The sequence below is a fragment of the Falco rusticolus genome, chromosome 5 (assembly GCF_015220075.1).
Source record: "Falco rusticolus isolate bFalRus1 chromosome 5, bFalRus1.pri, whole genome shotgun sequence".
Classification (NCBI taxonomy): Eukaryota; Metazoa; Chordata; class Aves; order Falconiformes; family Falconidae; genus Falco; species Falco rusticolus.
Genome location: NC_051191.1, coordinates 49331356 through 49347066, shown reverse-complemented (window position 1 = coordinate 49347066; position 15711 = coordinate 49331356). Strand labels below are relative to the sequence as shown.

Genomic DNA, 15711 nt, shown 5'->3' with positions numbered 1-15711 from the left:
TTTGCACTTAAAGAATCAAACTACTCGAGGCTAGCTACTTGAGTTATCTACTCACAAACCATGCATGTTCTAACTTTATACAACCATGTCACATCAACATAACAAAGTTGTTGATATACCATACCTGCTTTGCCAATCTGAACTGCAAGCTTTGTAAGTTTGCCTTGAAGAACTGACTTTTCTTTCTTTGGCAAATTTGCTCTCTTCTTGTCTTTCTCGTCTCCATCGCCACCATCCTCACTCTTCAGTGGTTGCATTTCCATGGCTGCACCATCCTGAGCTTTAGCTAGAAGTTCAAATCAAATAAAGTTTAAATATTGGGGAGTCCCCAGAATCAACGATACTTAAAAAGCCTAATAACACTGGGCTCCAGTAAACAGCAGGACTGCATTAGTACCTTGTATCCAGAGATGCCATACTACATGAGAATGTTGAAACAGGTGTATTGGGATGCAGGTGCCCAGGTGCTGGCAGCAGGGGAGCTGCAGCCCATGGATAGATAAGGCAGGCTGTCCCCTTGCAGCCCAGAGGACCCCAGTGGAGTAGATATCCACCTGCAGCCTGTGGAGGACCCCATTGTCACAGCAGGCAGCTGTGCTCTGAAAGAAGCTGCAGCATGTGAAGGGCCCATGCCAGAGCATGATCCTGGCAGAAGCTGTGGCCCGGGGAGACCCATGCTTCTGCAGTCTGTTCCTGAAGGACCGTACCCTGTGGGAAGAGCCCACATTGGAGAAGTTCATGAAGGACTGTATACTGTGGGAGGGACACTGTGGTGGAGCAAGGGAAGAGTATGAGGACAAAGGAGCAGAGACAAACATTATGAACTGACCAAAGAGCCCTATTCTCTATCTTCCTGAGCTCCTCAGAGGGAGGAAGCAGAGGAGTCAGGAGTGAAGCTGAGCCTGGAAGGAAGGGGGACTGGGAGGAAGGTGGTTTTAGTTGTTTTTGTTTCACCTTCCTACTCTAATTGGCAATAAATTAATTTTCCCCAAATTGAGTCTGGTTTGCCCATGGGGATAATTAGCAATACCTCCCCATCCTTTTCTCAAATCACAAGCTTTTAATTCTATTTTCAGCCCCACACCCCTGAGGAAGGGGAGTGAGAGAGCAGCTAGCTGGGCATCTGGAAGCCAGCCAGCCAAGGTTAACTCACCTCTACAGGATAGCTGAAAAAAATCATTGGTGAAGTTTAATTTTGTAGTATCTAGCTATGCTGAGACTACAGAGTTCATTTAAGCATTTGTTTTGGGCAGAGTCACTTATGCCATCTTTAGCATAAGCACTTTGGATCCAAGTATTCAATATGTACTTTCAAAGGAAAGTACGTACCCATTACATACACTCTCAGAAAATAGGTACTTGTGTGAGAAAGGATCAGAGAACATGCGTTTACCTTTGTTACGGTTTTCAACAGCTCCATCTTGCTTTTTACCTGGAGAGAGGAACAAGTTGTGTTTTAAACTGGCTGTGCAGAGTTAATTTCAGTGCAGTGCTTACGTTCATATAAAAAATGCACACATTACCATATGCTTAAGCGAGTAACTGAATTTTTAGAAAGTATAGAACAAACTGGAGACAAGGGTTCATGTAACTGAGGCTTCAAAAGTATAGGTCAACTCACAGAAGCAGCTCGTATTAGGGTTTTTGTACTTTATTTTTCCCATACAAAACTGCTACAGTGTTATCCTGCCATAGTTAAGTTTGCACAAATTACTGATACAGATATTTAATACTTGTGAGGAAAGCCTTTAAAAGGCTTGCCTAAACATTTTTCTAGGAAAGAAATTTGTGACGTGAAGTGATTCTGGTGGCCTCAGTCTTGCTCTCTGTTCTTCCAACACTTTGCAGCTATTATCTGACTACTACTGTAAATGAACTGTAGGATCTCACTTCCAGAATGCATGCTTTCATACAACACTGCAGAAACTATTGTAGTATAAAATATTTATAAATCCGCACCAAAGCTTAATGGAGGTACAGTGCTGGATTACTGGATCTATGCTAACCCTATTTATGCAAGCATGAACATAATCTGTTGGCAACATACCAATATTACATCACTAGGAGGATAGTTCAAGTTCATAATAAAATATCACTCCTATCTCTGTTCAGAAATGGAGTTTAACAAGAGATCATAAAAAACAGTGAAATAACAAAATAAATTAATGAGTGAAACATTAAAGGTAACTAGAAGGCCAAACACATCATGTGTACCTTTTGGGGGCAGGGGGGGGCATGCCACACTATCTTTTTTTGTTTGTATTTTCAGGTAGAAAGGTTTAGATACTACTTTGCCAAGTGAAAAACTTTTCTCCTAAGTAATGAAAGCAAGGGTTATAGTTACTATTTGCAATAACCTGAAATAAAAGCAAAATTGAGGAACTTAAGAACGAAATGCAAAGTCTCTCAGTATCACTATTTATTTATTCAGTACCAGTATTAAGTTTTTGGACTTAGGTTACGTAGACTGAAATGTATAAGAGTACTCAGGCAGAAGAAAAATCAAATTATCGGGCAGCCTCTCTGACATTTATACTTCCACTACATTATTACTGTAGACATAGTCTATATGTATCTTCTGTACATAGGATTTTCCTCCAAGCATCCTCAGAACAGCTGGGGTGGGGGAGGAAGAGGGAAGAAAGCATGTTCACCTTCTCCAGAAGATGTCACTTCAGACCTCTTCAGAACTCATAATTGTCTCCTAATTCAGTATTTTTTCTTTCCTAGTTCTTCTCTCATTACAAGAGGAAAGTTCTACACTTGAGTTACTTCTAACTCCTTGTATATACATTTGCTTTCACTCTGAACCAAGCCATATACAGCTGACTAAAAATAGCCACTTTAATCTCCTTAACATCCACAGAGAAGCTAAATTAGTTTAACCTGAGTTTTACCAAGGAGAATCTTATCAGGCACCTAACTTAAGAGAAAGAGGAAGTCGCCTATCTTGGGAGACAAAAGACCCCACAAGTGCTCAGGCCCTAGGACATAAACAAAACACTACTTGTCAAAACAACTTCTGCTTATAGAATAATAAACACTGGCTCAGTATTAATAAAAGCTATAGTCTTCTCCACATCTCCTGCAGCAGCTGGTACTGTTACTTCTCTCCTTCTCTTTCCTCTGCAAGGGAAAGAGCAAAGGATGGAAACTGTTCCACACCAATCCCTGGAAGTGCTGTAGGTCAACTTTTACTCTTCAGTACCACACTTGAGCTTGAAACTGATTTTGAACTTTAAAGTCGTTTTGTAACAATTCTTGTAACTTACTTCTAAAGAAATTTACTACTCTAAGTATCAAGAACAGTGAGAATTGCAAAGTATTTGTGGATCAGGACAAGACAAAAAGCACAGTTTGATCCTAATTCCTGCAAAGAGCACACATTCCAACAATCATCTCTTTAGTTTGAAGGCCACTGAAATTCCCAAGCACATTTCTGTATGAACTTTCCATTACTGTTTCATATTCCTCTGATGAAAAAGTATAGTCTTCTGCCAAGAATCTTCAGGCTTAGTCCCATCCAGTGGGCCTCACAACCATTTCTAGAAAAATTACTGCTGTGGTGAATGAAGCTCAGTCCTGAACATGCCTTGTGAAGAGCTAGGATCAAAACATTACTGGTTAACATTTCCAAGCCCTGATTCTCAGGATAAAGGCTGTGGCTTAGATAAGTGACCTTATAGTTCCAGCTGCTGAGCAAGTCTTTCAGAATAAGGAAGACCGCCCATTTCACACATCACAGAAGAGCTCCAAAATGCTCTAGGTTACAAGCCCCTCATCCCTCCACAAACAGTTTACAGGAAAGTGCTAGAAGGGATTTGCCTTATGTCTGTCTCTGAACACTCAAAGGTTCAGCTCTGCAAGAAAAGGAATAGCAGGAGCAGCTGTCTGCTCACCTTTATAAAAATCAGTCTTACATATGCTTAAGATACCCACAAACTCAGCAATATCAATGACGCAAGCTTTTTCCCTCCAAGTGTCACAGAACTCCTTGCCACAGGACATTTTCTACCTGTCAAAAGCAGAACTAGATACTTACTAAGTTGAGTTATTGGTAATAACCTGTTTGCCATAAAAGAAATATTTGCTGTTAGACATGAACATACTTTGTAATTACACAAGGGGACAGTTCAAAAATTTATACATAGTATGGCTGGTTAGAAGTTGTAAACTTCCAAACCTCTAATTGATCAATGAGATCTGAAGTTTAATTAAAAATCTATGCAAGGAGAATTAGTTGTGGTGTAGTCTTGCATGATTGGACCTGTCCCAGTTTCAGCTGGGACGGAGTTAATTCTCTTCCTGGGAGGTAGTATGGTGCTGTGTTTTGGCTTTGACGCGAGACTTCTTAGTTTCTCAAGCCTTGTTAGTGCAAAGGCTTACGGGGCACAAGGAATGGGAAGGGGACACAGCCAGGTCAGCTGACCCAAACTAGCCTGAGATATTCCACACCATGGGACACCATGGTTGGTATATACACCTGGGGGTTGGCCAGGGCAGGCAGACTGTTGCCTGGGGACTGGCTGGGCATCGGTCAGCGGGTGACGAGCAGCTGCATTGTGCACCACACGTTTCTTCCTCTACCTCTGGATTTTATTCTTTCCCTCCCCATTTTCATTATAATTGTTATTGTCATCATTATTACTATTTTCTTTCATTATTATTCTGCTTCAATTATTACATTGTTCTCATCTCAACCCTTGAGTTTTACATTCCTTTCCAACCCTCCTCCCCATTCCTCTGAGTGAGGGGGGAGTGAGCAAGTGGCTGCGTGGTACTTAATTACCAGCCAGGGTTAAACCACGACAGGACCTGATTTCGGTTTTGCCCTTGTGATACTTACTGAAAGCATGAGTTGGGTTTTCAAAAAAATAATAGAAAAAAAGATTTCTGGCTCCAGACAAGAACATGGTTTTATTAGTAACATTCAGGAGTCCACACCTCCCTCCCCAGGGACTTAAGACTATTATGCCTACTTTTTTTGTCCTTCTTCTCTTTTTCCTTCTCCTTCTCTTCTTCATCTCCTCCAGCCCCAAGTAAGGTAAAGATGATTCCAGTCTGAGAGTTCACACCTACAGCAGTAACAACCATTCTTCCAGAGCCTTCCATCACATGTGTACCTGAAAGATTGAATCAGGTTTTCCACTGAGACTTGACCAGTTATATGGCAGAGCACAAAGGAAATGAATTTTCAAACTTCACACTGATGAAACCTTAGGATATGTGTATATACCACCGTGTTCCCCTAGAGTTTTAATTGCCAAAACTATCTGGAAGATAAGACCATAAGCAGCTACACAAAATGTTTATCAGTTTTAAGAGTCTACCTGCTTTGACAAAGTTTTGTACTAGCTGCACTGGTTTTGGTTACTTTAAGAAGCTGCCCTAGGTAAAGGTCCAGTTTGCCAGATTTTAACCTCAAAATTTTAAAAAACCAGTTTACCCCCAGAAACAAACCACTTTCTTCAAGAATTGTCCGATGTTACACACCTGACAGCAGCATAGGATCTCTGTCCAGAGATTTCTTAACATGATCAGATTCTCCAGTCAGTGAACTTTCATCAATTTTGAGGTCGTTTCCTTGAATGAGTACACCATCAGCTGGTAAAAGATCACCTACAAGAGATCACTGGGTATGTGGACTGTAGTTCCTTTTTTAAAATAAAAGAAATTTCAACTTTAAAAATGTTTACCATATTTCACTTGTGCAATATCTCCAACAATTATGTCAGCTACCGGTATTTGGATGACTTGGCCACCTCTGATGACTGTGAATTTCTGTTCTTGTTCAATACGGCTCTGCAAGCCCCGAAACTGTTTCTCTTTACTCCAGTCATTGAAAGCTGTTACTAATACCACACAAACTACAGATAGGAGGATTGCTGCTCCTTCAATCCAACCTGCTTCAGATTCGTCCTCTTCTTCACCAACATTTACTGATCCACATACTGTAAAAACAGGTTTTAGATTTAAGAAAGATCAGGCAAATAGTTATTTCAACAAAAAAGTTTTGCCAAACAGAAGAAACTAATAGTTGCTACATTTTCTGTGCTAGCCTTCTTTACAATTTTATCTTTTTTTTTCAGTAAGGATAGCACACAAAGCAGCTAAAGAACCTGGAAGCTAGAACAGCTCAATGAAGTTAAACCACCTAGAATTTACATCCCTGCTTATCAGAACGTAAGAAAAGGTGATATAAGAAGTTACCTGTCCTAATTATCTTGTTAAATGAATAATAATAAGAATGCCAAACTAGACAAATTAGTTCACCACCTTCTACTTTCTCAATGTTTCCCACTTTACTTTTATCTTAACAAGCCAGATATCCTTGCAAAATTCAGTTCAATGAAGACCAGATCCCTTCATTTTCTGTTTAGAAGTATAAACATAGCTTCATTTCTTAAATTAGAAAGTTACCAGTGTCATATTGCAAATCAAGAGAAATTTAAGACTTGCTGACTCCCCAAAGAAAGCACATGACTGCAAATTATAAATTGCTTAAATATTTGAGGCAAAGCTAAAAAAACCACTTGCGCAGAAACATGACTGGATCTAAGACAAGTCCTTGCTCCTGCTGCTTGCACTTTACATTTGGCATTATTTTGGTCAGAATGATACCGGATCGTGACCAGGGAAATCTCATGTTGCCCTTTTAAGGCAAACTAGAGTTTTGGGAATTTTCTGTCAATTAGCTGCTTTTCCACCGACTTACTGTTTCCCATCAGATTCACAGTAAAGGCATGTCGGACCAGGAAAGTCAGTAGGATAATATAGGTAGATACCTACTTTTTAAAAAAACTTTACTTACGTGATTCATTTCCTCCTGGAGGCTGGTAAAAAGAAAGGCCCAAGGATACTACGGCTGCAATTTCTAATATGATTAGTGTAACATCCTGTAGTGCTTCCCATACTAACTGAAGAAATGTTTTTGGCTTTTTAGGAGGTATAAAGTTCTTCCCAAAAACTGCTTCTCTCCTTTCTATATCTGCTGGATTTCCACTTAAACCTATTTAATAATAAGACAAAGTTAGTGACACTTATATGCATTTCACCCTCACATTATAAGCGATTGAGGTTTCCCATTCACAGAGTCAAGCCTCACTCCGTATTTCAGTAACAATACTGAAAAGCTGTATCTCAGATATAACTACTTAAGTATTATCCTTTAAAATTAAGAGTTGCAACAGAAAACCAGCTATATTTTATAATTCACACTTTGCCAATATAAAGTAAGCTGATAGTCTGCCTGCTCGCACGTATATGACACAGCAGCAGAGGAACAGTAACAGACATAACTTCATACAAAGTCAACAAGTTTGCAAGACAAGACCATTAGTAGAGTTACTACTATTGGAACTGAGTAGCACCATGCAGCTTCAGCAAGATCACAGCCTGTGAAGCCAGCTCTGGTTTCCCCTGTAGGGATTCTGTATTCAGTGATAATGCCCTAGGATCCTACAATTAATGTAACACCTATATAATATTTATTATGATTACTGTATTAAATATTATATTTGTATATTATTGAATTATTATATAAAATACTACAAAAGGCTAGTGAAGCTCTCCAGGCATCATGTGGAAAGAAGCAGCCACTTAATAATGTTGCTTCTGCCTGGACAGCCACTGTTTGCTTTTCTAAAGCTTCACTTTCCATCTCATCTCACAGGGAGTCCATATTTAGCACTGTGCAGGGTCTGTCACCCTCAGTTTTGTACCTATCTTCTTTTTTATAGGTCGTATTTCTTTTGAGTCCTCTTCTGTGTCTCAGCTGTGGTACTATCCTTAAGGGACACTAGAGCAGGCCAGAGCTAAAAGGCACTTCATGCTTCAAGAGCTAGCCAAGCCTTTAAAAATAAAGGAATACCAAGTATATTCAGTGCAAGGTCATGCACTCAAGGTCTTCCATAACTACACCTCCTGTTAACTCCTTCAATAGTTTCCAGCTACCTAACCCACCATTCAGAATTTAAGCCACAAGCTCATTTTTCAAAGCAAAATGGCAAAGATCCAGTGATGTTCAGACCAAAGGTCTGGACATGTCAACTATGTTGCCCCCAAGGTTATGATTAGCACCTGCTTAAAGACAACAATTTGTTTCATAGCATTTTTTTTAGTAGTTCACCCAACTGTTTAGTGATAAAGGTACTGCAAACATGCTAGGTAATCAATAAGAACAGGCAACTACCGCAACTGGATTTCGTAACTGGGGTATTTAACATACTTAATAGACATTTCCTAGCACCATCATGCTATTGCAAGACACTTTGCAAAGACTAATGAACTGCAGACCTCAGTTTTAACACTTCTATGTAATCACTTAACTGAAAAGCAAAATGCATGTGCAGATCTTTACAAAAGTGAAATGAATTAAATGTACTCTTAGTGTACATGATTTATTCCAGCACTTTTAGATTCACCTTCAATGCATGGCTTTAGAGGTTTAACACAAAGGAGCAATTTTACGGGTTAGCCCTAACACTACGCTTCTCAAAGTTCAAGCTTTCAGGTGCTTAATTTAACTCTCAACTCAGAGCACTGCAAGGCCGTTTTCATAATCAAGCTATATGCGAGAAATTAGAGAAACTCAGGACAGCTTGGCCATTCTAAAAGGCTCAGCCATACTGCTGTTTTGCAACAGATACCATTTCTGTCTTCCTTTTAGCATAGCAGAGTTTGGAAGATTATTTACATAGTGGCAGCAGCACCACTCTCCTCCTCCCTTCACAGAGCACCAGGATGCAGAGTATCAGAAGTATACAGCAATGGTCTTTGAAGAATGAAAAGCATTTTCCGAAAAGGCTACATAAAGTTAAGCTACTATCAGAACCACTTAGTGAAGATTAGTAAATACACCTAGCAAAGACACAAAGCTTTATATTTTTAGTATTTGCCATAATACACCAAGCACCATTACCAAACTTGCTACACTTACCACATGGCTGGCAATGTCATAGTTCACTATCTACCATCCTGAGGTTGAAACTACTGCCATTATATTTTTTGTTGTATTTCTTAACTAGGGTAAATTATGTTATCTGGGGTTAAGCTTGAAAAGTATTATGCAAGGGGCTAGTTAAAACTTCATATACTGATTGTATTAGAATCTAGAAGTTACTAGACAATCAAAATTATGTAGACCCGTGGAAATATTGATAGTGGTCCGTCTCTCCAGAATATAAGAAGAACTTTTGCTACTATGGATATGTCAAACATTCATTTATTCACATTTATATACATTGGTACACATGTAAAGGACATAATAAACATTAAATACTAAGCCGTAAAGTCTGCTCACTGTCTTTTTTTTGCAATACTGGTAAAGGACAGCTCCCATTTCTCATTTCAAATCAGGTAGGTCTGGCCCACATTTCACCTGAAAACAGACATTGCCTTACACTGTCAACAACTGCAAAGCAAGAAACTGTACAAATTGAACTCATCCACTGTATAGCATTTTGGAACTACCTGTGCTTTTGCTGTGAAGCCACTAGAAATTACGCAAGTCAGCATTTCACATTATAAAGAAAACTTCTGAATAGGAAGAAGTGTCACAGAGCCTTGCAGGTATACACATGATATCTTAGAGAGCTAGAACTAGTGTAACACATAGCAGTTTTCTTCTTAGATCTTGCCTAGGTTTTCTCCATTAGAAATGTCTGCATTTCTATACTTACAACTTTAATTTGACAAAAGAAAAGAGACCTAGTTCTACTTTTGTAAGAGCTCCCCAGTACTACCTCCAAGAAATTTATAGCATCTTACCTGACAGACAGGATGGTTCTCTAAAGCTTCATGCAGTGATTCAGAGCCAAAATGACACCTTTGTAGAGGACACTGCTCTAACTCATCTTACTTAACCTTTTCTGAGCTAATTATCATGATTGACTGTTGAGGCCTTGCCATGTTGATGAGCTGCTCTCACACTTAGGAAAAAAAAGAGATGGTGCCCTTTTATCAAGTTAGTGATTGTATTTAACTGATTGCAGTACACCTAAATGTCAAATGCTTTTGAATGGGGAAAGGCCTTGATCACAAGTACAGCAGGATCAATCTGCAGGAAAGGGCATCTAACCCTTTCTCATTTAAGTATGCTGACACTCACCATTGCCATGTGTTAACCTGCTTGTTACATTAAGGGGCATGAAGAAAACTCTGCAGTATCCCAGGTATTTGGTGCTTAGTGCATCATGTCCATCTACAATTGTATGCCTACCTAGCTTGCAGTAATAATGGGCCTTAAACCTTGCAGACTACTGTAAAACAGTATTCAACTCTCAGTTCAGTTCCTGATTGTAGAAAACTGCAGCCCTTTTCACTGAGAAAGGAAACTGCCTTTCAGTACTGTGCAACAGGTCAACAGGGTAACGAGGCTGCTGTTCCTAAGAGCTGCGTACAAGCAATATAACACCAGTGCTTCACACACATGCACTAAACTTTACAACTCCGTTGATGCCAAGGAACAGAAGTTTGCACTCCTCGTGTTTTACAGATTCCTTCTTCAGCCTGAAACTGGTCTACTCCCTTTCACTGGCAGGTCAGGCACAAGAGCTGGCTACTTTCAGTTTGGTAAGAACAACCCAGTTCATGTACTGAAATAATTTCAGGAGTCTGGCTTCAAAAGCAGATCAAGCCAAAACATGCTAAATGCAGATGTACCCAAAGATACCTTATAGCATTAGTAGGCTGTTCTTGATCCAAGGAGACAAAACCTTCCATAGCATTTCTGAAGAACAGAAAGCAACAGCTCTCCAGGATTAAGACAGCAGGTACTTCACTGACACCAACATACCACATTGGTTAAAAGCCACGTAATTGTTTAAATGCCGAGACACCACCATTTGCCAAAGTCTTGATTTTGGTCCTTCTCAAGCACCACCAACAGCAGGACTTCACATAAGTTTGAGTTAATATTAGATAAAAATACATAAAAACATTTGTACAGGACACTACAGTTTAGACATCTTAAGCGATATGACTTCCATCTTTCTTGTAGAAATTGAAGTGTATAGCTTTCATTTCCATTGGAAGAGTAGTAAAAAAGGGTGAGATCTTAAGAAAAACTTCTGGAAAGCTCTCAGGAAGGAGACTTGATACATTTACTTTCTTCACATCTGTACAGTCTATCTTGGGAGCTCTAGTGAGCAAAAACATCAGGTACCACATTTCACAGAACGTCATCAAGTCCAACATGGCAAAATGTCCTTTAAAGATGCTTATTTCTAGAGAATAATATTGTATGATCACTTTGCAAACTTTCTACTAATAGTGACAGTACCTCTTAGGACCTAAAGCTGTATTAATAGTTACTTTGTTTAGATCAAATGAAATCTAAAGTAATATTACAGATTTAGAAACTAGATCCTGCCACTAAGAATTCAATGTAGTACAAATAGAAAACAGATTTTACCAGTTTTAAAAATAGTTGTATAGGGGAATACAAGAACTAAGTAGCAACACAGAAGCATTAATAAGCCCTGCATTAGACTATTAAAACCTTGTGTTCTACAACAGCATGATTTGAATTGTGAACTATAGGTCATATGAGCTATTCACTAAACTTAACGCTTTCAAAGTTAAACATCAGCTAAGTTGCATTGCTATTTCATATGTGGATGCCTACATCAATGAAATTCATTCCAAAGTGCAACTTCACCACCAGTCCAACATCTCACATGCAGTTAGACCAACTGAAAAAACCCCACTTGCTTATTTATAGCCATTGAGTACCTCTGCCTTATAAGAGTAAGAAGCAATACTAAGGTAACCGAAATACTTTTATACACTTTGTTACATTAAGAAAAAATGTTGTTGGCTTGACCAAGGTTTTTCCTAAATGATGTTTCCTCAATAACAGTGTTAAAATTCACTTACCTTCATTTGGTGAAGTTTTCAATTTTGCACAGATGCCATGTACATCTCCATAGCATTCCTGTATTTTATGCAGTGCATCTGTAGCTCGAAGTTCCATAAGAGAACGGAGCTCTGCAAGAGTAACTCCAAAATCTCCATGATTAGCTTCTTTTACAGCATTTTTTACGCCACTATATGCAACCGAGTTGTTTGCCATATCACCCATGATGCGTGCAGTCTTTCGTGTAGACAGTTTCCAGTAAGGAAAAAGATTTCAACTTAAAATATTTCCAAAACGAAAATAAATCCTTTGGGTATGGAGACAGTCAGGAGAGCAGACACATCACCCAAGTAAAAGACCCCGTCTGAAGAGATATCTTTGAGCTTGTCCCATGGCGTGTTCTGTTCCCCAAGCCAAATGGCATGTACAGTCTAGGGAAAGAATAAATACACATTCAGTTACATAACAGCTATATCGCAGTACATTGTAAGACAACCCTACCCTTTGTATTGAGGTTATAGAACCAATTTCTGCTTAAGGACAATTTCTTCACATTTCCTAAAATATTTCAGCTGGAAAGAATGACGAGGCACAAAATGGATGTTTTGCATACCAAAATAACCAGGCATTATTATACTTTCTTAAATCATTAACTACTTAGAACAGTTATTGCCTTTAAGTCTTGCGTTTTGCTTGGTATATCCATACGGTTCATCATCAAGAGGAAACCTTTTAAAATACCAGGAAATAAATCTATTTCCAGGGAACTGGAGTTTGGATCATCCACCACTGACGTCACATGGGGTAAGAACGTGCTCAAGCTAAAAATCCCAACTTTTCACCTCAAAGTTTGGGATCAGCAAGCTTTTGTGTGTTCCCATGAACTCATTTGTGGAAATCTCAAGAAAAACAGGTTCAACACAAAGTTAACCCATGCATGAAGCACTTCTGTAGTGTAAGTAGGTGTGTATCTTCAGGCAGACCTTAATGCAGTTTCATGTGCAAACAGTTTTAGCCCCCTTCCAGCCCATGTCATCACAAATCAAGCCTCCCACAGTACCTGCATTTAATTTTGAACAGAGGGGAAAACTGCACAATACCACCTTCCTACAGAACGGATAGGCAGACTAAGAGTAGCTCTTCCATCTGACTATCAGAGCACTGTAGCTTAATAACATTTACTAACCAGATTCTTAACCTGCACAGGTGTTCTATATTTAATTCCCACACAGCTGACATTTTGCATGCACACATGTATCCCCACAACAGTATAGTGAACACACACAGACACTTCATGCCTACATAAAGACCTGATGTCTGATCATGTAAGTCAGCTTTATTGACATAAAGGAGGCACAGCAAGCACAACTAACAATATACTCCTCATGAAACATAATGTCTGCCAGGCTCAGACAAACGGTAACTTGGACAATTCCAGGTCAAGACGACCCTCAGGTGTCATATGCCTAGCAGAAGCAAAAAGTTACCACTGACTGCATTGCTTTACAAAGGCAAAGAGTCAAATAGCAAAGAAAAGATTTCTGTCTATTGCCCTCCAGGTTAGAGGACTGTTCAGCTGAACCACCCCATCTATGTTAAGATCCAGGTATAAGCACCTAATTGCCAGACATTTAAGGTAAGGAGAGGAAAGTCTCAGTTCTCTGCTCTGGAAACAATCAGCTTCAGCTCTAGTCAATCAAACATTTCAAGTGCTGTGCCACAGTACTGCATTTACACTGAAGGCAACCACTGATGCTGAAAAACTCTAAAGTGCTGTCACCCAGCCACAAGCGACAGTCCCATTTCCAGCAGAACTACAACCGCTCTTCTCTTCCTATCACTAGGAGATTCTGAGAAAAGCACTGTCTGTGGCTGTTTCCTGGAGAGCAGCAAAAAGCACAAAGCAAACAATATTCATATGCATAAAACTTCAACATCCTATAACTAACATCAACAAGGTACCTAATTTAAAAATTCATTTTTATATCTCAATTGTCTTCTGTTACTTGCAAAAAAAAAATTACAACAGTTGAAAAGTCCACGATGATGGTGTTAACCTGCATACTATGATGCAGTTTTGATTAACGCACATTCTTCAGCTGACTGTAACATGTTCTGCTAGAGTATCCTGTAAGTGAAGAAATTCATGCAAATCATATATGAAAGAGTGCTCTTTAAAGCCACACCACACCACTTCTTTATCTCATCTATGCCCAAAAGCTGGAGGCTGTTGGCCAACTACTAGTCTAGGAAGATTTATCAATTGGCATCCGATCATAAGCTATGACAGTATAACAAGAAACAGATCAGGCAAATGAGTTTGTATAGCTATGCAGAAGGTTCTGCAGCTGCTAATTAGGCAAAAATAGACCAAGCAGAATACCCCACAATTAATGATGTCAAACTTGATTCAACTTTAATTAAGAAAAGCTCTGTTCAATCTAGCAGGAGCCCTGCACTTGAGGCCCAAATACACCCAAATCCAAGTGCAGACATGAAGTTAGGAAATGCTGCAGCTCTAGTCACTGCTCACTTAGCATCGAAAAGCTTTAGGAGCGAATTCTGGGCCAGGGCAAGACCTTAAGAGCAGTAACAGTGCTTAATCATAGCTCACACTGTGCTTTGCACTCTGGTTCTATCACCTCTGTGCACCTAGATGCATTTTTGTTAAGCCATAATAGTCCATTGATTAGCTACTACTAACAGTTTATACTGAAAGAAAGGGGTTATCTGATGTTCTGAAGTACCTCAGTGGTGTCCTAACTTACCAAAAGACACTTAGCATTCACAGACAAGTTCAGTAAGCTTACATTAACACTACAAAAGCCGTGTGGTTCTGCTGATCAGCTCTAGTAGAGTTACAGACTATATGGCACATCCATGTTAGGAAATAGCTGTGGCAAATAGAGAGAAACAATATGAATACTCCTCCAATTTTAAATACCAAGCAAGAGCAGTTTCCCTCAAAATCATAAAAACTTTGTTAAACATTTGCAATCTTACACCAAATCAGACCAGAAAATCTGCTCTGGTAACCCATTTTTACCAGGCATTTCAATGGACAGTACAAAAGCCTCTTTACACACCGGTACAGAACCAACTTACCTTAACATAGTTTCTCTGTTGATTCCTACAGAAAAATCTCGCTAGAAATGCCTTTAAGAAACATCCTAATGCAGTTTTTATGTCAAAACTTGCAACATTCAATTGCTTCCTGTTACAGCATGTTCCAACAGTCCACTTTTGTAACAAAGTGGTAATGCATAATGCAACTATAAACAGTGAAATCCAAATATCAAAAGAAAGCATATCTTTAAGCTACATAGATCCTCTAATAATATTTATCTCCCACTAGTGGAATATTTTGATTTGACCAGCGTTCCACTTCTTAATTCTTGCAGCAGCCATTTCAGATGTTGTTGGAGTAGCAGAAGCTCTGAAGCACTATAGTTCAAAGCAACTCCAATATGCTAACCTCAAATTTTAAATTCAAGAAACAGTTAGACTGTCTATTATTCACTTATGCACCACTGCTGAAGTTCCATCTTATTTAAAGTTTAATTCCGTTGAAGTTATGTTGGTATCCACCTTAAAGATGCTGCACAGAACATGATGAAGAGAAGTCTGTCTTTCATTAGGCACATCAACTTTTGGATAATCCTTTGTTTACACATACCACTGAGACTATGAGCAACTTTGAAGCTACTGTCTGTCACACTCAAGTGACTAGAAATGCTGTACTGTAGAAGTACCTTACAGTAGTAGCACATACTATCACAGGCAGGATTCAGATACCTGTGCAAATCTCTCTGAAAAGACCTTGCTGCTCTATGACTAACAGCTTCACTGACATG

At 39.2% G+C, this 15711-nt stretch overlaps 1 protein-coding gene across 5 annotated transcripts in view; it reads right to left on the bottom strand.

The window, feature by feature from the left end:
- Positions 1–15711, bottom strand: part of ATP2B1 (ATPase plasma membrane Ca2+ transporting 1) — a 67308-nt gene that overhangs the window by 27972 nt on the left and 23625 nt on the right. For 4 of the 5 annotated variants that reach the window (XM_037387722.1, XM_037387724.1, XM_037387725.1 and 1 more), the window contains exons 2-8: positions 11878–12288; positions 6812–7009; positions 5697–5951; positions 5494–5619; positions 4980–5123; positions 1394–1432; positions 125–286 (exon numbers count right to left, since the gene is read on the bottom strand). In XM_037387722.1, coding sequence (XP_037243619.1) covers positions 125–286; positions 1394–1432; positions 4980–5123; positions 5494–5619; positions 5697–5951; positions 6812–7009; positions 11878–12082 — 1129 coding nt within the window. In that variant the 5' untranslated portion in view covers positions 12083–12288. Of the gene's footprint in view, positions 1–124; positions 287–1393; positions 1433–4979; positions 5124–5493; positions 5620–5696; positions 5952–6811; positions 7010–11877; positions 12289–14962; positions 14985–15711 lie in introns of those variants that run through there. The other variant, XM_037387723.1, reaches the window with a different exon arrangement.